General features: G+C 42.6%; 1 protein-coding gene across 1 annotated transcript in view; it reads left to right on the top strand.

Moving 5' to 3' along the window:
• Positions 1 to 1840: 1840 nt before the first annotated feature.
• Positions 1841 to 23812, top strand: part of LOC117526648 (collagen alpha-1(XVII) chain-like) — a 29554-nt gene continuing 7582 nt past the window's right edge. Inside the window, exons 1-27 of the mRNA XM_034188703.1 lie at positions 1841 to 2175; positions 2487 to 2924; positions 3763 to 3810; positions 3897 to 3950; positions 5591 to 5638; positions 5803 to 5904; positions 6308 to 6409; positions 8449 to 8556; positions 9878 to 9952; positions 10027 to 10071; positions 13668 to 13790; positions 14841 to 15143; positions 15228 to 15269; positions 15348 to 15374; positions 15492 to 15518; positions 15613 to 15675; positions 15764 to 15850; positions 15922 to 15984; positions 16802 to 16864; positions 16959 to 17021; positions 20664 to 20726; positions 21046 to 21105; positions 21211 to 21237; positions 21580 to 21687; positions 22814 to 22885; positions 23152 to 23235; positions 23362 to 23532. Of these exons, the coding sequence (XP_034044594.1) occupies positions 2711 to 2924; positions 3763 to 3810; positions 3897 to 3950; positions 5591 to 5638; positions 5803 to 5904; positions 6308 to 6409; positions 8449 to 8556; positions 9878 to 9952; positions 10027 to 10071; positions 13668 to 13790; positions 14841 to 15143; positions 15228 to 15269; positions 15348 to 15374; positions 15492 to 15518; positions 15613 to 15675; positions 15764 to 15850; positions 15922 to 15984; positions 16802 to 16864; positions 16959 to 17021; positions 20664 to 20726; positions 21046 to 21105; positions 21211 to 21237; positions 21580 to 21687; positions 22814 to 22885; positions 23152 to 23235; positions 23362 to 23532 (2242 nt within the window). The 5' untranslated portion in view covers positions 1841 to 2175; positions 2487 to 2710. The remainder of the gene's footprint in view (positions 2176 to 2486; positions 2925 to 3762; positions 3811 to 3896; positions 3951 to 5590; positions 5639 to 5802; positions 5905 to 6307; positions 6410 to 8448; positions 8557 to 9877; positions 9953 to 10026; positions 10072 to 13667; positions 13791 to 14840; positions 15144 to 15227; positions 15270 to 15347; positions 15375 to 15491; positions 15519 to 15612; positions 15676 to 15763; positions 15851 to 15921; positions 15985 to 16801; positions 16865 to 16958; positions 17022 to 20663; positions 20727 to 21045; positions 21106 to 21210; positions 21238 to 21579; positions 21688 to 22813; positions 22886 to 23151; positions 23236 to 23361; positions 23533 to 23812) is intronic.

Genomic DNA, 23812 nt, shown 5'->3' with positions numbered 1-23812 from the left:
TTGTTTAACAGCTTGGGCATGTTCCAACTTGTCCGTTAAGGTTTCCAACGGAGGTGTTTTTCCTGTCGCGACCCCCAGCGGTCAGGTCCGGCCCGACATGCGACTCTGCCCGCACGTTCTTTCATTACAAAATGTCCATTAACAATGGAATGTCCGAATAAACTCCTCATGCCGACTTCTTTTGAAAGTTCTCTGGTCTCTGACGACTTACTGCGTCAACAGAGCCTGAAATGTGGAAGTTTTCAACTTGAAACGGCGAGACGCTGCCGCCTCGAAGCGCAGATCGCCGTCAGGCGCCGTGGACCGTCCTTAAAGCGACACTACCAGACCAAAATCTCTCATCAGCCGTTAAAATTTTTACCGAAAACCAGCTGAATTTATTGAATGGTGTCCACTCAGTTGTGCCTTACAGTTTTGAAAAAAAATTTATCAAACAAAGCAACAGTCTCTGAGCCATTCCTAAACAATGAAAAAACGACGAGAGGGTGGACGACTCCTCACTCAAAGACTGCCCACAGGCGAATGACGTAACCGACAGGCGTGAAAAAACTCTCGCATGCCCACCAGGGTTCAAGCATGTCTGATGTAATCACACGTGATTCAAATCCATATGGTTTTTGAAAAAATAATAAGGTCGGATACTTTTCTAATAGACCTCGTATATATATATATATATATATATATATATATATATATATATATATATATATATATTCTATTTCTACCTCATTTTCTTATTCTATTGTATTGTTACAAGTATTATTATTGCTTATCCTTGCACACGCTCTTTGATGAACATTTCCTCTACTCGCACCCATCTTGTGTGTGTGTTTTTAAGAGCTGATGTAGTAACACGTGAATTTCTCCACTGTGAGATCAATAAAGTCTTATCTTATCTTATGATAAAAGCAGATTATCAAGGAAAAATTATTAAACTGTCTGTGGGACACAGAAGAACATTTCTGGAAAGAGAGAAAAAAGAAGTATTATTATTGCATCCAATAATAATAATATTCATGCATGCATCAACTGTGTGAGACTGCTGTGCAATAGGGGTATGTGCAATTTGGATATGTGTATTAGGGATATGTGCAATATGCATGAGACATCTGTGCAAGACTGTTGTGCAAAAGGGGTATGTGCAATATGCATGAGTTATGTAATTATGCCATGGCAGTTTTATTTGTGCAGCTCTTGGAGTCCAGGACAAATTTCCCGGAAGGGACAGTAAAGTGTATCGTATCGTATCATATTATTATTATTATATAAAAGGGAAGCAGTCAAAGCATTTGACTTCACAAGTCATAATTATGACATGAAAAACTCAAATATAACTTAAATTCTAATTATGAATTTTGAATATGTCAAAACAATGAGACAAAAAGGTGACATTTTGAGAATCTAAAACAAATATACTAACATAAACAAAGCTCCCACAGCTTTCAAAAACAATGGTAATAGTATCGTCTTTAATGTTTGTTTTTGTGTTGAGGTTCCAAATCTCTGGTTTGTATATCAGATGTGTCACTGTTCTTTTCATTTTAATTAGTTTGTAGTTTCTCAAATATAAAGTATTTCAAGGTGCAATCTCTGTATAAATTATGATACACAAACTACTATTATCATTATTATCATTACTTTCCCTTATATAAATGCTCCGGAAACACCTGTGCTTTAAAATAACACAATGTATATCAGTTTTTGTAAATTAATGTTATTCTCAAAAATTAGCATTTTAGGAAAAACATGTTTGGAAAAATATATATATGGACAATTTCCTTTATGTTTTTCCAAACATTTTCTGCCTCGACTCAAATTTCAGCGTTGTTTTCAGCTGAGTAATGGTTTGTGGGTGCACATTCTGAAAAGCTGCATTCATCAGGTGAACAAAGAACTGCAGAGAATTTTTTTTTTTTTTCTGTAAAGGGCATTTCTGCAGGTGATGTTGGTACAAAGGAAAGAAAAATGACTTTCACAAAAAATGAAAGCCTGTGACTCACTGCACAAACAGCCTGAAGCTACAATGACAATCCCAGTTAATGTGCTGACTTTTTTCTTAAACAGTTTGTCTTCCACTCATTTAAAAATGCTGCAGGTGTTTTGAAGCAGTTTGCACTGGATGGACCATCTAACTAACTACAGGCCAGACTGTCAGAGCTGCTGCAGGAGACAAAGGTCAGGGAGCACTACAACATGTTCATGATTTACATTCAACTCTAACATGCTGTGATTGATCCAAAAATATATATTTTTTGTCCAAATATCTTTGGACATAACTGCATGTGCATGGTGCATGGTGCATTATGTTCAGGCCCCATTCCAGGCAAGCAGAGGCATCTGGTGGAATGTAATTTGATGAGTTAAAAAAAAAAAGTTGAAATATGTGACAAATATGTATTAAACCAGTGCGGTCTTGCAGCATTTAAATCCTCAGGAAAACAGAATCCATCAAAATCCACCACTCGCCTTCCTGTCTTTTCTTCTAGCTGATCCGCTGACTGCAGGAAGATCAGGTGGAGGAGCTTCATCACGAGGCTTCTGGAGCACCAGCAGCTCAGTTCTGGTCCCATCCAGGACCTCCAGTGAAGCCGGCAAGAAAACTGGAGGTATCTGCATCACGACATCAGGGCTGTCATCAGATGGATTTAACGGGTCAGCTTCTGAGGATTTAGAAGCTGGGTTTAGCCTGCAGGTGGAGTCTTCCAACAACATGTCCTCTTCACTGGTAACTGGTTCTGGAGATGGAAGAAGGGACGGGAGCTTAGGTGTTGTGAGAGTGTCCACAGTGACCAAGGCCAGCTACAGCTCAGGAGGGTCTGGAGATGCAAAGAAGGGATCGACTTCTGCCAAAAAGTACTCACCTCTTACAATGGAGAAGAAGGTCACGTCCATGTTGGCTGCAAAGCACTCAAAGGTCTTTGATGGTTAGTCCGAGTCCAGATGTCAATGGCTTTACACTGTTTTCCTTCAGTTCTACCCAGTGGTGGGCACACTTCAGCTAATCAGCTAACAATTAATGAAGCTAACTTTTCTGTTAGCAGATTAGCTTTTCAGATAACTTTGAAAGCCATTCCTAAACCAATTAGCTTCCACTAAATTTAGTTCACCTAACCTTCAATCAGCTAACTTTAAAAATAAAAGAAAGTTTAATGGTTTGTAAACCCTAAAATCTGACATTTGTTCCTGTCGGAGCATAAACGCTAATACAAGCAGCTAAATCAACACAATGCGCGAAGGCAAAGAGCATCGCCTCGAGGCGATGGAGGAACAGGACATCAAGCTAGAGTAAATGCATTCAGTTATTAAAATTATTTTCCATGTGGTTTTTTTTTTTTCTTTCTTAATATTTTTTATTCATACTTTCTGAACTGTGAATAAACTGCGTGTTGGATGGAAACTACTGTTTAATATCTTCATTAAATTTTGATGTACGTACATCATCATCCTCTAATTTTGGTATACTAAACCTTTTTGGGAACCTTCATGTTAAATTTCAGCTCTTCAAGTCGGTCTTTCAGGGTTTTAGGGCCAGAAAAACCAAGCCAAAGCTAAATTCATATAATAAAGGTTAGCAGTTAGCGGTAGCTTCATAGCAGTTTCTTGGGGTAGCGTTATCACAGTTAGCTTTTCAGTTAGTGTATTAGTTATTATTAACAAAGTTAATTTTCAGATTAGCTGTGCCCACCACTGCTTCCACCGACCATTTGAAAATATTGTCTTTGTAGGCATGATAAAATGATCATTTGGATTGTCACACTTTAGGAAGTTCAAGTGGTGACTCTTCTCCAGAAATCACGACCAAGCAATATGGTAACCATTCTAATCTCAGATTATAATCTGAAATTTACAAATGTTCCTAAAATGACAATGTAGTGGGTTTTGTTTTTGTTTTCCAGGAATTTCAAATGCAACTGCAAGCTATACCAAAAGAGGGAGAACTGAGAGCAAAGGTAGAGAAAGTTTGGAAATAATTCAGCCAAATGGTAATCTTTGAGTCAAATAATGTTGCCCAGTCTGCAGTGAATTTCTTTGCTGGTAGTTTTAACACAGTCCCTTTTGTGGTCAACACTTGTGCATTCCCAATCTAAGGTTACATATTTAATTTGACCTTTATTTAACCAGGTTAGTCCCATTGAGATCAAGACCTCTTTTGCAAGGGAGACCTGGACAATTATAAAGTTTCCAATCCACCTGACCTAAATGTCTTTAATGTGGGAGAAAAATGGAGCACCCACAGGAAGCCCACGCAAACACAGGGAGAACATGTAAACTCAAACACAGAAAGGCCACATGTGGGAATCAATCCCATGACCTTCTTGCTGTGAGTCAACAGTGCTAACCACTAAGCCACCGTGCTGCCAATATATTGTTTATTTCCATTAATCCTAAACAGATCATGCACTCAGCATGGGTTTAAAAAAATCCATACAGTCAGTTGGACCTGCTTTAAAATTAGCCCATTGACACAATCAGTCCTAGAAGTCAGAAAGTGTGGTGCCAACCAAGCAGAAACCTTTGCCGTTCCACTTTCTTTTATTAGAACATACTCAGCTCATTTATGGGAAATGTTAACAGTAACAGGTCTGTAAATTCCAGTCAAGTGTCTATCATCCATCACCTCGTGGTGGACACAGTCAGTGTTTTCCTGGGTGGAGGCAAATGCTACAGCCCAGATCTTGACTCATCTCTAATGCCTTCTCTTCCACCTTTCAGATGAGAAATACACCTACACACAGTCGGGTTGCAAATTATGGAACATCATCCCCTACTGTTGCAGCCATATCATTGTCTGTCTGAAGAATAAGGCAGTCCTGTAGCTGCCCTGAGGCCCATCAGGCCAATCCCTGAATACCGTAGCACAAAGAAGATGAAAGTCTACAACTCCTCCTGGACAGGTCATCAGTCCACTGCAGGTTACTTTCCCAACTCATTCATGGGTAATGTTAATAGCAACAGTTCTGTAAGTTCCAGTCAACTGTCTATCATCCATCACCTCGTGGTGGACACAGTCAGTGTTTTCCTGGGTGGATGCAAACCCTTGAATACTGTATGGTACCTATTTATATTACATTTGGTTTGGGCTGGGATGATGCAGATAAAGTGTCTTGTCCAAGGACACAAACGGAGGTAGCTTCTATCGGAATTGAACTCTAGTCTTCTGAGTGGCAGGCTAAACCCTTGACTACTGATTAAATGACAACATTCAGCCTCTTCTTTCAAAACCCAAATGCAAAGAGATGAGTGACACACTGCAGAAAATACCAATTTATAACATTAGAAGTATCTTGGCAAGATGTTGGGCCAACAGGTGCTACCAGAACAACTTCAGAGTTGCCTCGGTACTGAGTCTACAACTGCCTAGAACTCTGCTGGAGGGATGGAACACCCCTCTTCCAAAAGATGTTGACTCATTGTATTTTGATGATGGTGTAGTGTATTCTAACATACAATTTTTATACTCAAACCATTCAGTGACCCCCTTTTGTCCAATGGGAGGGATCAGTCATTGTGATTCTCCACTTTTAAATCCATGCCAATGTAGACTGTCCCCATAAGGAAGACATTTAACAAACTACTTCCTCTGTTTAAGAGCGTGAAATCAGAGTCAGACTTCAGACTGCTTCTCCAACAGCAAGTTGTGAGTAAGACTCACCAAGTCACATCCACATATATCTAATACCTAATTAAACTCTGCCACCTTTTTGGGTTGTGCATGAAATGTTGCCAAATTAAATTTCAAGAAGTAACTGGAATAGGGCTCGTGTACTGGTGAATGCTTGTTCACTCTCATCTGCTGTACAGGGATGGAGCTCAGTGATCTGAAGCTCTCTCCTGACAACACGCTGCCGATCCCCAAGAAAGCCAGCGTGGACACCAGGACCACGTCTGAGAGCTCTAACACAGGTAGAGTTACAGCACGTCCATCAATCATCTATAGAATTATAATATATGTGGGACAGAAGACGAGTCACATCACACAGCCTTTATCTATAGGAAATGCATACAGGAACACATCATTTAATAACTGAGCATATTTCTGCCAGGATTTGGAACTGTGAAAATGAGTGTGTCACTGTGGAATTCCTAATGGAAAGCAAGGTGAAAAGAGCACATTGGTGGGAATTCCTTGGAATGTGATAAAATCAGACCCTCACACCAGTACTAGTTTATTCGGTGTTTCTACATGTTGACCAGCACATGTGTGGTTGGTTGTTTTCAATTTATTTTCCTTGTGTGCGCTGTAGATGTAGTCATATGCTCTTAGTATTCAGTTTTCCATTTGTCTATGTGATTTCATCTCTATCAGATTACTATGGCAGTATTTGGTCTGGAGGTGGTGGAAGCAGCAGCTGTGGCTTCAACACCAACACCAACAACCTGTCAGCCACCTCCACTCTTTACCAGTCAGGTCAGTTATACAGTCGTCTGGAAAGTATTCACGACACTTCACCTTTTCCACATTTTGTTATGTTACAGCCTTATTCCCAAATGGAGTACATTTATTTTTCCCCTCAAAATTCTACTCACAACACCCCATAATGACAACATGAAAAACTTTTGTTTTTTAAAATTTTTGCAAATTTATTAAGAATAAAAAGAAACAGAAAGCACGCGTACATAAGTATTCACACCCTTTGCTCAATACTTTGTTGATGCACCTTTGGCAGCAAATAGAGCCTCAAGTCCTCTTGAATATGATGCCACAAGCTTGGTGCACCTATCTTAGGGTAGTTTTGTCCATTACTCTTTGCAGCACCTCTCAAGCTTGGGTGGGTAGCGTCGGTGCACAGCCATTTTCAGATCTCTCCAGAGATGTTCAATCAAATTCAGGTCTGGGCTCTGGCTGGGCCATTCAAGGACATTCACAGAGTTGTCCTGAAGCCACTCCTTTGATATCTTGGGTGTGTGTTTAGGGTCATTGTCCTGCTGAAAAATGAAACATCACCCCAGTCTGAGGTCAAGAGCCCTCTGGAGAAGGTTTTCATCCAGGATGTCTCTGTACATTGTTGCATTCATCTTTCCCTCAATTCTGACTAGTCTCCCAGTTCCTACTGTTGAAAAATATCCCCACAGGATGATGCTGCCACCACCATGATTCACTGTAGGGATGGTGCCTGGTTTCCTCCAAACATGACATCTGGCATTCACACCAAAGAGTTCAATCTTTGTCTCATCAGACCAGAGTATTTTGTTTTTCATGGTCTGAGAGTCCTTCAGGTGCCTCCAGGTGGGCTGCCATGTGCCTTTTACTAAGGAGTGGCTTCTGTCTGGCCACTCTACCATACAGACCTGATTGGGAGATTGCTGCAGAGATGGTTGGTCTTCTGGAAGGTTCTCCTTTCTCCACAGAGGTATGCTGGAGCTCTGACAGAGTAACCATCAGGTTCTTGGTCACCTCCCTGACTAAGGTCCTTCTCGCTCGATCCCTGTTTAGATGGGCGGCCAGCTCTAGGAAGAGTCCTGGTGGATCCGAATATCTTCCATTTATGGATGATGGAAGCCACTGTGCTCATTGGGACCTTCAAAGCAGCAGAAATGTTTCTGTACCCTTCCCCAGATTTGTGCCTCGAGACAATCCTGTCACAGAGGTCTACAGACAATTCCTTTGACTTCATGCTTGGTTTATGCTCTGACTGTCAGCTGTGGGACCTTATATGTAGACAGGTGTATGTCTTTCCAAATCATGTCCGATCAACTGACTTTACCCCAGGTGGACTCAAATTAAGCTGCAGAAACATCTCAAGGATGATCAGTGGAAACAGGATGCACCTGAACTCAATTTTGAGCTTCATGGCAAAGACTGTGAAAACTTATGTACATGTGATATCTTAGTTTTTTCATTGTTAATTTGCAAAAATCTGAAAAAAAAAAAAAAAACAATGCCACAGACATCTCACACACATTTTGATGTAGCCTGTGTAAACTGTCATGCTGACTGCAGGAATGTCCACCAGAGCTGCTGCTCGTTCAATGAATGCTCATTTGATGACTTTCAGTGTCGGTGAAGTGCTCATAAATATGCATTTGAACAAAAATGTAAACAAAATTTGAGGGGGGGGAAGTCTTTTGTCTGCATAAAATAATTCTTATATCTTTTATTTCAGTGCATTTAAAATGGGATCAAAAACAAAAGTGCTACATTTATATATATATTTTGTGACAGCAAGCAACTGGAGAGATTTAACAAGAAACATTTCTCAGAATGTGAGAACAAAATCTGAGTGTTCTGTAATCTTTAGTTTCATTTCTTTCACAGTTTATGGTGTGCTGAAAAATGCGTCTGGCACTGGGATCAGAGATTCCACAGCAGATTTTTACAATGCAAATATATCTCATGAGGTTTAAACAGTGTTTGCATATACAGTTTTTTGTATATAGTGCTAGTTTAGGTGAGTTTGTGTCCCTAAATCATGTCTGGATTCCATTCTTTAATTTTCTTTCTCCCAGTGACACCCGGCAGCCCGGCGAACGACGAGGTGCTGATAGAAAAGGAGGCGGGGCGGCTGGTGACGGCCAAAGATACGAGGAAACACTGCATGTCTGTGGCACCCGCTGGTACTGTGAAGTACTACTACTGCAAATACTACAACAAGTGCACAGCAGCTGGGGTTGTAACAGTGCACTTGTACAGTGATTTGGTTTAATATTTATTCAACAACTTAATATTTTGCTTACTAAAATAGGCTCCAGCCCATCTATGACCCTTAATTGGAGTAAGCGGGTATAGAAAATCGATGGATGGATGGTCATGCTGTTTAAAGCCAGCTGGCTGTAAAAGGGATGATTTACCAGCAGGGTTGAGCAAATGTTCAAACCATGGTTTTAGGGTTTACATTTTAATTTAATTTCAACCATCTTGTAGATAGTCACCTCCAGTTTGAGGTTAAAGTCAAGTGCAGTCTAGGAACATGCGCTGGTGTCACACTTTGCCACATCCAAGACATAATGGAACTGCCTTGGGTCCTGGATGGCAACTACCCAAGCAGACAACTGGTTCATTCCTACATCTCTAAAATATCCATCAATCTACCTCAGCCAGGTGAAGCGTGGGTGTGTCCTTGGACTCTCCAGCCATTGGGGTCCTCATCACTCATGCACCTGGGTCATGCACAGAGAAATGTGCAACGCGGCCAAAATGTTGTAGCTGATGCTCCTTCCAAATGCAAGCAACACTCATCTTTGTCTCACTAAGTAACCCCTCATTTGGTGAAAAGTCATTCCAGCAGGACGCAAGAGATCCACCAAAGAAACTTGATACCAAAGATCTTCAGTCATCACCTGAGGTCACGGGTTAGCATCCAACACTTTCACTACATACAGATACACTTTTTACAGCCAAGTCCAGGAAGTTATTAAAAGACTGGATCTTAGTCTAGATCCAAGAAAATCGCAAACCCAAACACACCGATTCTTCACTCGCCTTTTCAAGTGCTGCTGTCATTGTATCCATCGATCCATTAACAGGAGTCACATAACACAAGACGCTAATGGGCTAACATTAGCATGAGCTGAGTGCCTCGATTGTGAGCAACGGAATTTATGATATGCTTTTAAAAAACACATACTTGGAATTACAATTTTGCTTTGATAATGCTTACTGCAGATCTTTGCATAATTTTACATGTGGCCTGGAAAAAAAAAAAGACAACCCAATGTTGTGTGGTTTTTGAGTTTTTCCCAGACAGACTAACACACAACAAACACATATATTTGGATCTTGTAGAATTATCGTAGAGATATGCCAGTTAATGTGATTATTAATCATTTAAATGAATTTAAAATAAAAATTAAAATATCTTGCTTGATTTTAATTAATACAGTGATGTTCATGTTAACTGTGTCATACTGAAAATAATATTATTTTTGTATCTTCCAGCTGCCTACTCCGATGACCTGTTGAAGACAAAGACACAGAAGCTGTCTGCCTGCACAGCAGATGAAGCAAAAGATTGTAAATACATACAGCAAAGCTTTCAACTTCCAACATTTGTCTTCGTTAACATTTAAATGTTTTATTCTTCAAAGCTTGGAATGGAAAAACTGCCACAAAAGATAAAGCCACCTCGGCAGGTAATGTACACTCTGCATTTCTGAATGATAATCATATATTTTCTGAGCGATTATTGCTGTTTTAGGAACCATTCATGTTTGATGGAAGTGGTTGTTACCAGCAGTGTTTGCAGGCAGGTTAATTTAAGTAAACACTTTTGACATTTTACAGTGTTTATTGTGTTTAAAGTGTTTGCCAATACGAGTATCTGTGTTGGACTTCCATCCATCCATCCATCCATTTTCTTCCGCTTTATCCGGAGTCGGGTCGCGGGGGCAGCAGCTCAAGCAAAGCCGCCCAGACCTCCCCATCCACACACACCTCCCCCAGCTCCTCCAGGGGAACCCCAAGGCGTTCCCAAGCCAGCCGAGAGATGTAGTCCCTCCAGCGTGTCCTGGGTCTTCCCCGGGGCCTCCTCCCAATGGGACGTGCCCAGAACACCTCTCCAGCGAGGCGTCCAGGGGGCATCCGGAAAAGATGCCCGAGCCACCTCAACTGACTCCTTTCGACGTGGAGGAGCAGCGGCTCGACTCCGAGCTCCTCCCGAGTGACCGAGCTCCTCACCCTATCCCTAAGGGAGCGCCCAGCCACCCTGCAGAGGAAACTCATCTCGGCCGCTTGTATTCGCGATCTCGTTCTTTCGGTCATGAGCCAAATCTCATGACCATAGGTGAGGATCGGAACGTAGATCGATCGGTAAATCGAGAGCTTTGCCCCCCTACTCAGCTCTCTCTTCACCACGATGGTCCGATACAGTGACCGCATCACTGCAGATGCTGCACCGATCCGTCTATCGATCTCACGCTCCATCCGTCCCTCACTGGTGTTGGACTTGGACACCATAAATGTAGGACATAAAGTTAATCCATGCCAGTCTGCTTGTGTAGGCAATAACAGAAAAACAATATACACTATCATCTTGTAACTCGCTAAATTAAATAAATAAAAAATCACAAACAAGCAGATAAAAACATATCGGTCATGATTTTCTAAAGGTAAAGTGGGGGGTGGGGTGGCGGTGTTATTCCCCAGCAGTTAAATCCGGGCTGGTGCCACACACCTTGCACCTCCAGTGGAATAACAAACCATTTTCATGGCCGATTCATTTTTTATTTGGTAATTGTTCACTCAGTAACATTTGTAGTTAAAATGTGTGTGTTTGTGTTATTTTGCACACACCAGCAAGTGGCTGAGTGAATTTCATTTTGTGATTATGGTCAGTAATACATGCTAAATCGTCATCTGCATAATGCTGTCGATATTATGTTAACACCTGCTGTTATTTGCGCACTTATTCTTAGTAAATTATCTGCAAAACTTTCACCAACACAACGTGCAAAATTTAAGGATGCCTACACAATTTAGTACTCGTTATATGAGATCTTAGTAAATCAGGCACATAATGAGGACAAATTCTAACTTTGATGCATCGGATCAATTCAAATTCAATTTCAAATTATTTTCATTTATACAGCGTCAAATCACAAAAAAGTTGCCTCAAGGCGCTTCACACAAGTAAGGTCTAACCTTACCAACCCCCAGAGCAAGCATACAGGTGACACTGGTAAAGAAAAACTCCCTCTGAGGAAGACATCTCACGCAGACCAGACTCACAGGGGTGACCCTCTTCCTGGGCCATGCTACCGATAGAAATTACAAAATATAGAGGAAACGTTGCCAGTGCACAGGACAGGAGGGCTTCCAAAGCAGACACCACACCCATCTCTGGATGGAGCCGCACCTCAAACAGAGAGAAAAGAAAAAAAAGAATTAAGCATCAGAAAGACAAATACAGTGTAATTTGTCAGCATTAAGCAACAAGAACAACAGAAGAAATACTAAGGTGATCGCCAGCTACTAGCCCTAAGTTTCACTAAAAGACCCAGAATTTAGATAGAGTTGAGGCTGCGGCCCACCCCGTTTCCTAATAAAATGAATTAAAAGAGTAAAAAGCATAATAACATACTATGCCAGTATGCTAGCCATACGAAAGGGAAAATAAGTGCGTCTTAAGTCTGGACTTGAAAGTCTGTACAGAATCTGACTGTTTTATTGATGCAGGGAGATCATTCCACAGAACAGGGGCATGATAAGAGAAAGCTCTGTGACCCGCAGAGTTTTTATTCACCCTAGGGACACAAAGTAATCCTGCATCCTGAGAATGCAAAGCCCAGGCTGGTACGTAAGGTTTAATTAGGTCAACTAGGTAGGGAGGTGACAGTCCGTGAACAATTTATAGGCTAGTAGCAGAACCTTAAAATCTGATCTCAATGGGACAGGAAGCCAGTGAAGAGATACAAAAATGGATGTAATGTGGTCGAACTTTCTGCTTTGTGTCAAAAATAAGGAGAAAATAAAGAAAGCAGTCCTTGTAATATCTCTAATGTGGAGGTCAAAGGACAATGTAGGATCAAAAATTGCCCCAAGGTTCCTCACTTTGTCAGTGTGATGTATGACACACGAGCCTAGCCTAAGCGTTAACTGGTCAAATTGATGCGGATGTCTTACTGGACCAAGAACCATCATTTCAGTCTTATCAGAATTTAAAAGCAGGAAGTTGCTAGACATCCAGCTTCTCACTGATCCAAGGCAATCTTTTAAGGATTTTATGTGGATGAGATTACCAGCAGTTATCAGCATGTATAACTGAGTATCATCAGCATAGCAGTGAAAGGTAACCCCAAAACGCCACAATATGTGTCCAAGGGGTGCTATATAAAGGGAAAAAAGCAGAGGGCCTAAGATGGAAACCTGTGGAAATTTCATGTCACTAAGGTTCGAGGTAGTGTGATTGTACAAAACACAGTGAGAACGACTGGTCAGGTATGACGTCTACCACGCAAGGGCACTCCCAGTAATCCCAAAATGATTCTCCAGCCTATCAAGTCGAATATGATGGTCCGTGGTACCAAATGCAGCACTGAGATCTAACAGCAACAGAACCGTAATGGTGTCCGAATCCATTGCAAGCAAAAGACCAATTGAAGAATAACTTTGTTTTGGCTATGTAATATCCAAAAGACATGCTGCCACCTGCTGGATGGTTAGTGGAGGTGGCTGCCATCATGAGCGCCAGTTAAAAAAAAAGAAAATAGGGATGGTTAATGGATGCAAGATAAACTGTGAAAATTATGAACAACTATGATTAAAACGCTCATATAAGTTGTCTTCCATCTAAACATGCTGTTTGCTTATACTTGCACTCAGAAGTGTCAGATCCGGCTTCAGAAAGTAAAAACCCTCCCATGTGTTGCTTCTACCTGTGCACCTAAAACAGGTGATCTCAATAATTAGCTCATCCACCGGCCTGAAGAGCTGAACTAATTACAATCAGCTGGTTTATTGGGAAGATGGAACAAATACGTGGCTGGACTTTTACTTTCTGAAGCTGGATTTGACACCTCTGCTTGAACTTCACCCAGCTAACAAGCTAGTAACTGTGGAGACTTACAAGATGACCACTATGTGGGAAAATTCAAGATGAAACTTTGTTGTGATTCGGCGCTATATAAATGAAATAAATTGAATTCAATTGAAATTTAATGAAAAATGAAGTTTTGGCTTTAATTAAGAGAGATGTAATTTTTTTTATTTTTTTTATTATTTTTTTTCTCAGAGATCCAGAGGAATGAATCTGGCTTTGAAGTCTGCTCTTGCTGCAGCTGGTGGAAATGGCTTCTGGGCTTCCTGCTCTGCCTCCTCCTTCTCCTGGGCCTCCTCTTTGGCCTCATCGCATTGGGCAAGACAGCAACACACAGCAAAATGTGTAACTCTTTTTGGAACTGCATATAGCAGAACAAGAAGACCTACATAGGCCCCGAGGCTTATGTTGGACCATAAACAGGCACTGACACATGAAGCCTCGGGGTCTCTACACCAATTTACAAACTACACCCTTAGACATGGTATAGTAGACACCAGAGATAGACTATAATCAAGTTTTAACTTCTACAATGCTGCATTGAGGTCTTGGAATAATGCATGTTGACCCAAGCACCAAATTCATCACAAATTATCTTTAGACGACTGGCTACTTGGATTTTTAAAGATTCCAAAAAAGTATAGTTTGGACTATCTACAACTGAATGTTCTGGAGTTATGGGGTAAAAACTGCAAGAATGGTGACAAAGGTCAATTTCAGTTTGTAAGGAGTCAAAAGTTAAAGTTGCTCCAATTTTGGTAAAAGGTGGTGCAAATTATTGGTTGAGCTAATAGGATTAATAAATGGAATAGTTATGACTGTGTAGAATGCTTGGTCTCCAAAGTAAAGGTCAAACAATGTCGACATCCATTGGATTCTATGATATGTGACATATGTTACCCTGTAACATGATAACTAAGGATGAGACAAGGTGCAAACTATTTCTTTTTGAAACCCTATTAAGTCACCTCAACTTAGGTTATTTGGTTGAGTTTGGTGCTTCCTATCAGGAGGTGGACTTGACCCACAAAAGACACCAAAGAAACAAGAAAGCAACCTGAGGAAATGGTTTCCATTTCCAAGGATCTTGTACATTTTCTGGTACTGTATCTGACACTAGCTGCAGTTACATGGACCACAAGTAATCTGATTCTGTCTCTGTGTGCCAATGTAGAACTAAAACATGCTGATATGTACCAGCGCATTGCAAAATTGGCCTTTATCTTAGCTCTGGTATAGAAGATTTATCCTCTCCATCCCTCTTACCCTAATCCTAACTCAGACAACCCAACGACATCTCTGATTGATTAAAATGAATAAAATTAAGGAAAGGCTTTCTGTACATGTTGACGGGCCTGTACCTCACAGCTGAAGACGTCAAACGCCTCAGAAACCGTGTTGAGGCTCTGGAGTCCCTCACCGGCACTGCAGCAGTCAGGACCAGCCGCCACTCTGCCTCCTCTGGCATCAATATCATCAACCCACTGAACACAAAGTACACTGACAAAATGACTTCCGGTTCCACCCTGAGCCACTCCAATAATGCAATCGTCCTGGAGTCTTCAGGGCCAGGAATGGGCGCAGGAAGCCAATCGGGTCTGGACACCTCTGCCCTACAGAGAACCATACAGCAGCTGGTCAAGGCAGAGCTCCACTCCAACACTCTAAGAGGTAATAATCAGTTTTATTCAATGTCAGTTCAAATAAGATAATCACACATCTCCTGAGGAACATTTCTTTTGTTGATGTTTTAAGAAACCTTTGCGTACTCACTGAAAGGAGAACCAGGGCTCAAAGGTATGTTTACATAAATCACAAAATAAAGTCCTGTTCTTCTTATGGATCTCAATCATTGAGCTACTTGTGTCGATATAGGTGATCCAGGACCTCAAGGACCAAAAGGTGAGAAATTTGTGGACGTCCACAATACATATCAGCAATGATCCTAATTTGAAGAACATTGGAGACTCCACAAGCTGCATGAACCTCATCCAGAGAGGTTGTCTTAATGTTTTGCAGGTGATAATGGTTTTCCAGGTGTGCCAGGTAAAAACAACAAAGTGCATCTGTTGTGTCACAGCTTTTTGAAAGTGTTTCTCCTTACAGACGTGGTAGACTACTTGTATATGTTTCTTTTCAGGTTCTCCTGGGCAAGTAGGTCATCCAGGGTTAGATGGTCCACGGGGGCCAAAGGGAAGTGCAGGTAATGTTTCGATCAACTCAGGTCCTCTGCTTCTTCAGCGCATGTTATGACATGACACGAAATGGGTTCTGTCTTCCTTTCTGGTTAGGTGAACCAGGGCAGAAGGGACGTGATGGACCAATGGGCCCCCGTGGAGAGACCGGACCACCAAGCTTAAGAGAAAAAGGAGAGAAAGGTATATCTGGTCACATTTCACACTTAACCACTCAAGTGTCTGGACTTTGAAATAAAATGTGATCTTGACAGGTTCTCCAGGTGAACCTGGACAGTTTGGTCCTGCTGGTGCTGTTGGACCTATGGGGCCAAAAGGTAAGGTCAAAGTCAAGATCAAAACAGAGTACAAGTCAGAGCTGATAAAGAATTACACAAGGATGTGTTTGATGTTTTAAAAATCACTTGTGTATTAAATCACTACAGTCCCTTTTACACAGTGAGCGTAAAGTCTGAAATTTTGTTTAGTTTATGTTAATGTTGTTTAGCTTAAGTAGAAGGGGGAGAACATGGTCCTCCAGGAAGCCCTGGTAAACATTAAAGTCCACAATTTAATACTTTTGTGCTGATGGCCATTTTTGCACAAAATTGAGCATAATTCATGTGCAGATGCTCCTGGATCAAAGGGTTTCCAAGGTGAAGCTGGAGTTCCAGGTCCAAAAGGTACACAGGCATCATTACTCTGAATCCAACTCCTGAGTGAGGGTATGGTAACTGGGTCTTTGTGTCTGAGTGGACAAATTTCAATATTCTTGCCCCTGTTTCTGGTGGAATACTTACATCTATGGAAACAAGGTTTACCATATCCAAATAAATCCTCTGACTGGGATCGGTTTCAATTTAAGTCACAAACAATTTGATCCAGAGGGAATATATGCAGTTGTTTAACTGTACTAAAAGTAAAACCTTTTGGTTGCTCCCTTGCTTGCACTCAGAGTTGCCACAGCTAATCCAAGGTGGATTTCCATGTTGAATTGGCACAAATTTTACACCAGATGCCCTTCCTGATGCAACTCCACATTACATGAAGAAATGTGGTAGGGTTTGAACCAAGAACCTTCTGCACTGAAATCAAATGCATTAACTCTTTGGCCACCACTCTATGCACCACTAACATGTTGTATTTTTAACATAGGCGAGCGGGGACCACCGGGGCTGCATGGAGCCAAAGGTGACCCAGGAGACCGTGGACCATCAGGTCTGTCAGAGCAAATATTTCACAGTTCTGCACAACATGATGGGTAGAACTGAAATCACATTTTAGTCTCTGGTCTATACTTTCATTACTAAAGGTAAACCAGGACAACCTGGACCAGAAGGCCCAGCTGGAGCAAAGGGATCTAAAGGGACTGCTGGTAAGATGATGCAATTCTTTTGAGAATAAATTCTGAGAGCACTTGGTGAAATTATTGTACCTGCATTAATGGTCCACCAGATAGAGATAGACGTCGAGCTCTATTTTAAGAACCTTGAGTGTAGGATGCAGGGGGATACCAACGACAACCAACCTGTTGCTTGTATTAGTAAATGTCAGGGATATGAAATCATGTGTACAGACACAGACGTATACTGTTCGGGGATGGAAGGATTGTGTTATGTGTCGGACGCAGTCGGAGAACCTGGAAGGAAAAACAAAAGACAGAAAACAGAAGACAGAAACAAAAGCCAGCCAGGCACCCCAGCCACACAACAGCACCCCACCCTCACGGGAAGCCTCCCGGCGACCACACAAACCTGGCCCAGGAAAAACACCCCCCTCCAGGGACCATGGCTGGAAACCGTATCTGCATTCATCTTCCAACAGAATCTTCATCTAACAGAACAGTTGATGTCTTCTCCTCTGACTGCATCTTTGCCTTTGTTTCTGTCAGTCAATTTGCACAGGTGTGGCCAGGAGTTCTTGAACCTGTGCGGTCAGCCTTTGTCCGACCATGTTTAAAGTCTGTTTAGTCACAAAACAAAAAAGACAAACACAAACAACCAAACCACCACCCCCCCCCCCTCCCCAGAGGACCGTCCCATCAAACCCCGGGAAGAGGAGAAAAGAAAAACACAACCCAAACTTAAGCTTGCAAACAAAAAACACTAACACACCCCCCCCCCCCCCCCCCCCCGGACGACATGTAGGGACCAACACCCCCCAGAGGACATCCCGCCAGCTCCAGGAGTAATAACCACAGCCGAGGTCCCTCTGGGATCCAAAGTCACCCACGGGGACTCCCAGCGCCTCCCAGAGGACCGTTCCATCAAACCCCAGGAGACGCCCCCCCCATGACTAACAGACTCAGCCCCGGCCGTCTATGGCTAGATGGACCCACAGCCCTTTCCCCCCCAGAGGACACCACAGTCACACCCTGAGGGCGGAAACTGGGGGGAAAAACAAAAGAAAAAAAAAACATACAAACAAAACAACCCCAACCCCACCCCCTCGGCGCAGTGGAAACTGGAAGTGCATCCAGTGTCACCAACCACGACTATACCCCAGAAGTCAACCGGGAGGAGTGGAACAGCGGTAATGGCAGACGGCACAAAACGGCGCCACCCCTCCGACTTCCAAACCAGCCACCAGCTGCGGGTATATTCCACTGCCCCAAACCTCAGCTACGCCGATGGCATACGGCTTAAAGGCGCGCTGAAGCCGGAGGTGGAACAGGGAATCAACAAAAAAAACAACACCCCGAAACCCCCCCCCCTCCCGGGTGCAGAGGTTACCTGGGAAACGCCCAGCATAACCAAACTGCACCACTCCAGCAACGCTGACAACCTACGGCTCACACGGCTGGAGCCAGAGGAGAAGAGAGGGCACAACAAAAACAAAAAAAACAAAGAAAAAAGAAAAAACAACCCAATTACCCCCCCATCACCCCCCAGAGGACCGTCCCATCAAACCCTGGGAGGTGAAACCAAAAGAAATAAAAAGAAAGACTAACAGACTAACATAAAGTTACCTGGGTCCTTTCTATGCTCCAGACAGCCTGCACGGTCACGACCCCAGAACACTAATAGTGCAGAACATCCCACACAAAAACCAACTCAAAAAACCCCCACAAAAAATGAACCAACACAAAACTAATAAGTGACTTATACCGTTAAGCTCAAACAAATGGAACACACCTGTTCCACCTTAAGAGCTATAACGGTAATGTGACTCAGTCACCAACAGGGGGAGCCAAAGTGCTAAAAATAAAAACCCCTTTGGTAACCGAGAAAACAACTCACGCTGCTTTCCCTGTGCGCAGCTACATGTAACACACAACCAAAATGTGCTTCAACTAAATTACGCCGGAGCTGACACAACAGACGCAGTAGCTATCTTCACCCGGGGAGACGGGGCTACAACTGTAACAACAGGAAGCACAGCGACCCGTGCCACAGAACTCCGCCGTGCGCGTTCACCCATTAAAGACACACTCATGCAGCTCCCGTTTTACCTCTTATCCGGTCGAAGTGTGACGCGAAGCCGTCGCTATTCACACTCCACAACAACCCACAGATAAGGCAACACCACAGGAACACGGCTGCAAGAGAGCTCAAATCACTATTCAATAATCGGTTTTCCGACACGCACCATCCGGGCGGAGAGCACCCGCAACTGATCCGGATAACTTCTGACGTCTGCTGCCGCCTTCCCGGCACAGTACCGCCTCTGCTACCACTGGGTCCATGATGTATTGGCCAGAGACTACTGTTATGAGTCGGACGCAGTCGGAGTACCGACCAGCGTTTGAAGTAAGACCCAGCATAAAATAAGCAGAGCACGGTTCAAAGGATAACAGAATTTAATGACATAACAGTGAGTGCTAATTAATAACAAATAAGTGCGCGGTCTGGCGAGGTGGAAGAACGGTGCGCTCCCAGCAGCACAAACGGTCCGGAGCCAGAACAGTTCGGACCCAAGGACCCTGCCGACACCCCCCAGGTGGCCGCGACCAACCGAGTCTGTGAAAGAAGAAACCATCATGTGAGTCCACCACTCCACACACAGAGAGACCACTCAAAGGTGTACATAAACAGCAAACACTTCCTGGCTTAATCACCAATCAGCTTCCCACCCTGCAGGCATGGAACATCCAGTTCAATTCTCCACTGCAGTGGAAGCTGATTAAACGACTAACATAACAGCTCAATATAATAAGGTGTGAGGGACACCACATTTACTGACTGTACTCATGTTAGTCACAAAACCTAAAGTACCTCAGGAAGTGTGCTGACGAGCGTGAGACCTCACCCCCTCCTCTTTCACAGACCATGGCATCAAACCTGGTACGGTCTCTGCGTCCATGATGATGAGATGGTTCTCTAAACGTCGATCTCACCCGTCTGGTCACAAGGTCGAGTCTCTGGCAAATACACACTGTGTACTCCAGACTTAAATGCAACCATGCCCCAATCCATATAGATGCACCACAGCTGTGAGTCCTGACGAGCTGCACATGACCAGCCTCAGGTGATCAGGGTGAGGTCCTAATAACTCAGCCACACAGCCACTCAGTCCTGAACGCATGCCACCTGGAAGGAAAAACAAAAGACAGAAAACAGAAGACAGAAACAAAAGCCAGCCAGGCACCCCAGCCACACAACAGATTGTGGTATAGCGATGTTAGAACATTGGCAGATCGTGTGTATGCGTACTACGAGGGGTGATTGAGAAGGTTTGAGTCTGACCCAGAAACAGTAGGGTGTGGTTCTCCATCTTTAGGATTCTGAGAAACCAACATTCCTCAACATTGAAGCCAGTGAGTCAAAACTTCACACCACACCCCATTTTTTTGGGGGTCAGGCTCAAAACTTCTCAGTCAACCCTCATAGTACACACACAGTCTGCCAATGTTCTGACATCGCTATACCACAATCCTTCCATCTAAAGAAGGTCTTCCAGGATGCCAAGGTCCTCCTGGGCCACAAGGTCAATATATGCTGCATTAGAGCAATCACTGGCATACAGGGTGACTTCACCAGTTTATATTAAAGCTTCTAACTGAATGCTTGTGTGATAGGTATCAGTGTTCCTGGACCTCAAGGTGAAAAGGGAGAGCCTGGCAGCTTTGTTCCTACTTCAGGTGGGTGAAAAAAAATGTAATTTAGTTTGTCCAACAGGCCCTGCAAGAACTGTACACATGCTTAAAGCCAGTCTGCAAATGTTGCAGCATCAAGGAACAAATGCATGATGGTTTTCGTAGACCTTACTATCACCTCACTAGGTGTTTTCATTCATGTCCACCATTTTTTATTGAGGGCAGAAGCTCATCATTGAACGTTCCTGGTGAGATGAATGCTTGGAACAAAAAGAACCTTCACCCTCCTGGGCCTTAAAGGGGCATCTATACCTGCTCTATTGACTGCACATCATCCTTAATGGTTGTTTTTGTTTCCTCATAGAAACCTTCTTTGCTGGACCACCAGGACCTCCGGGACCCCCAGGCCCAAAAGGTCCAACAGGTAGAATCATCTTGGTAGATGATTCTCAAACTGTGTGCATTCAAATATAATCCAACTTGAAAATTGCTTAAACATTTTGACAGTCTCATCACTCATTTCCCTTAGGTGATCCAGGACCACAAGGGTACAGAGGTGAGAAAATAAGAATAAACTTGGTAGATTTAATACAGTCTCATGCTGTATCAGTTTTTTCCCCCACAACTCACAAGTAAGTAATGTCACTTTTTTCATGAATATTTAAATAAATAAATGCAGTAAACATGATATCAAGTCTAGTATTTCACTCCAAGGAGCATCTACGTGTTCTCATCATACCAGATTAATCCCAAGAGACTTAACATTGCAATTTTTCAACTTCACATCCATCATGGCTTCTTTACTGGCTGTATATAACTGGTTGCATCCATGAATGCTCTTCATTGTTGTTGTTGTTTTTTTTTTTAATCAGGCATTTGATACATATTGTGGTTTCAGGTTTCCCAGGTCAGCCTGGACCCAGGGGGCCTCCTGGAGCTCCAGGACCAGTAGGACAAACTGGATCTCCAGGCCTTCCCTTCCCACAAGAGTCACACAGACCCAATGGTAAATGCAATCAAATGTCTTCTGGTGTCTTTGTCATTGGTCACCAAAGACATTGGTCACCAATGTCTTTGGTCTTCTGGTTTGAGTCATATTCTGGTTTCTGCATTAATTGTAATTTAAAGTATTGGCTTTGCCTACCAGACATAATGATTGACTGTAAGTAAGACCCTTCGGCTGCTCCCTTGTTTGCACTCGGGGTCGCCACAGCAAATCCAAGGTGGATCTGCATGTTGAATTGGCACAGCTTTTACACCGGATGCCCTTCCTGACGCAACTCCACATTACATGGAGAAATGTGGCAGGGGTGGAATTTGAACCCGGAGCCTTCTGAACTGAAGCCAAGCGCATTAACCACTTGGCCACCACCGACTGACTAATTAATACAAATGTACTAATAATGATGGGCAAGAGGCCCATAGGGAGGAAATTAAAACCAATCATGTATCATCCTGCTTCTCTACGCTATATCTCCACAACCGCTCAGTGGATTTAATGTATATTTGTTATGACTTGGCACCAAACAATGGCCTCATACCCATTGTTTTTTAGAATTCCTTTTTTAAATTTTTTTTTTTTTTTTTGGGAAGTTGATGCACTGGCACTTTATGGTCTTAAAAAATTCAGTAGAATAATTAAATTCTGTAAAAAAAACAAAAAACATATAAATTATATATATGTAAGCATATATTGTCTATGTAAAATATTTTGACATTCGCGTATACTACTCTTGAATCATTGTCCAAACATTTGGTCGCCCTTCCTGGTTGTTCTTGCCTGTTTGCATAGTAGGGCATATGATTCACATCTGATTCAGTTTATTTTTCCATAATTTCATTTGAAATTATTTAAGTTAGTTTAGTAAGAAACCATGGTACTATAAAGACTATAGTAATTAATATTTTAGTTAGTCCATGCAGGATGACTGTCATGTTCTTCTGGTCTACCAAGTTCAACAGTCTGTAACTTTCAGGTTAGAAATATTATTTCAGGTATATTTATGTCATCTTTAAAATGAGAAATTTACACTTCAGTTCTAGACTCTGGTTCCATAAATGTACATACAGTACCAGTTTATTCCTTTATAGCTCTATTCAGGTGCTTCATTTTGGCCTGATCTTCCATGCAGGTCCACCAGGAAGAAATGGCAGACGTTCTGGGTCAGCTGATCTGAGGCAGTACATTTCAGAGTATCTACAGGGTATGTCATAATGCTATACATATACTTATACACACACATGACATGTCAGTCAGAACGTGGCTGTTTGTTTGTGGCAATATCAGACAGTACTTGGCTGGTCCTCCAGGACCCTCAGGGGAGGGAATGATTGAGGATGTAGCCAATTGAGTCACTGCCTATATCCACAGTAAAAAAAAAAATATCAATGATGCATTTTCTGATTTGACACATACTGCTTTTCCATCCATGGAAAAGTCATTTCACATGAAAACCATTTGTGTGTCCAGGTAGAGGATATGACAGTGGGTCTCCTGGCCCTCCAGGTTCACCTGCTGCAATTTCCGTGAATGACATCATTAATATACTGCGGCGTAAGTTGAGTTTGATAGTGATGAATTTTTCAACCTGAAGGCATGGGTGGAAACTCAGTGCTTAAATACTAAATAGGACTGATCAGCAAGTTATGAGAAAACTGATAATATTTCTATTTTGTGTAGGAGATGAAGTCCAGAGACACTTTGTTGTGCCTCCTGGATCACCTGGACCTTCAGGACTAATAGGTCAAGTAGGAATTCCAGGTCAACTTGGAACTTGTGGACCTTCAGGATTCAACAGTGACACACTGGACACAAGCGGGGTGGCTGAACGTGTCCTTGGCATTATGAATGGTAAGTAGTTGAGATGCAAGTATCAATGTTGTAGTCAAGATCACCTAAACTGAGACCAAGTTATGACTAAGAACAGCATGTACTGAGACCAAGATAAGACCAAGACATTGAGGAGATGACACCAAGTCAAGATGAAGACCAAGGCAGGGTGAGACCAATTCAAGACCAGGCTAAATCTAGACAGGCTCATCAACCGTGTTCCTGGAGAACATGTTTTCCAACTCTGCTCCACCCACTGCCAATTATCCAAGTAAGGTTTGCTCAGCTAATCAAGAAGTAG

The sequence above is a fragment of the Thalassophryne amazonica genome, chromosome 15 (genome assembly GCF_902500255.1).
Source record: "Thalassophryne amazonica chromosome 15, fThaAma1.1, whole genome shotgun sequence".
In the NCBI taxonomy this organism is placed as follows: Eukaryota; Metazoa; Chordata; class Actinopteri; order Batrachoidiformes; family Batrachoididae; genus Thalassophryne; species Thalassophryne amazonica.
The sequence above is the reverse complement of the archived record's forward strand: the minus strand, read 5'-3'. Positions and strand labels throughout refer to the sequence as shown.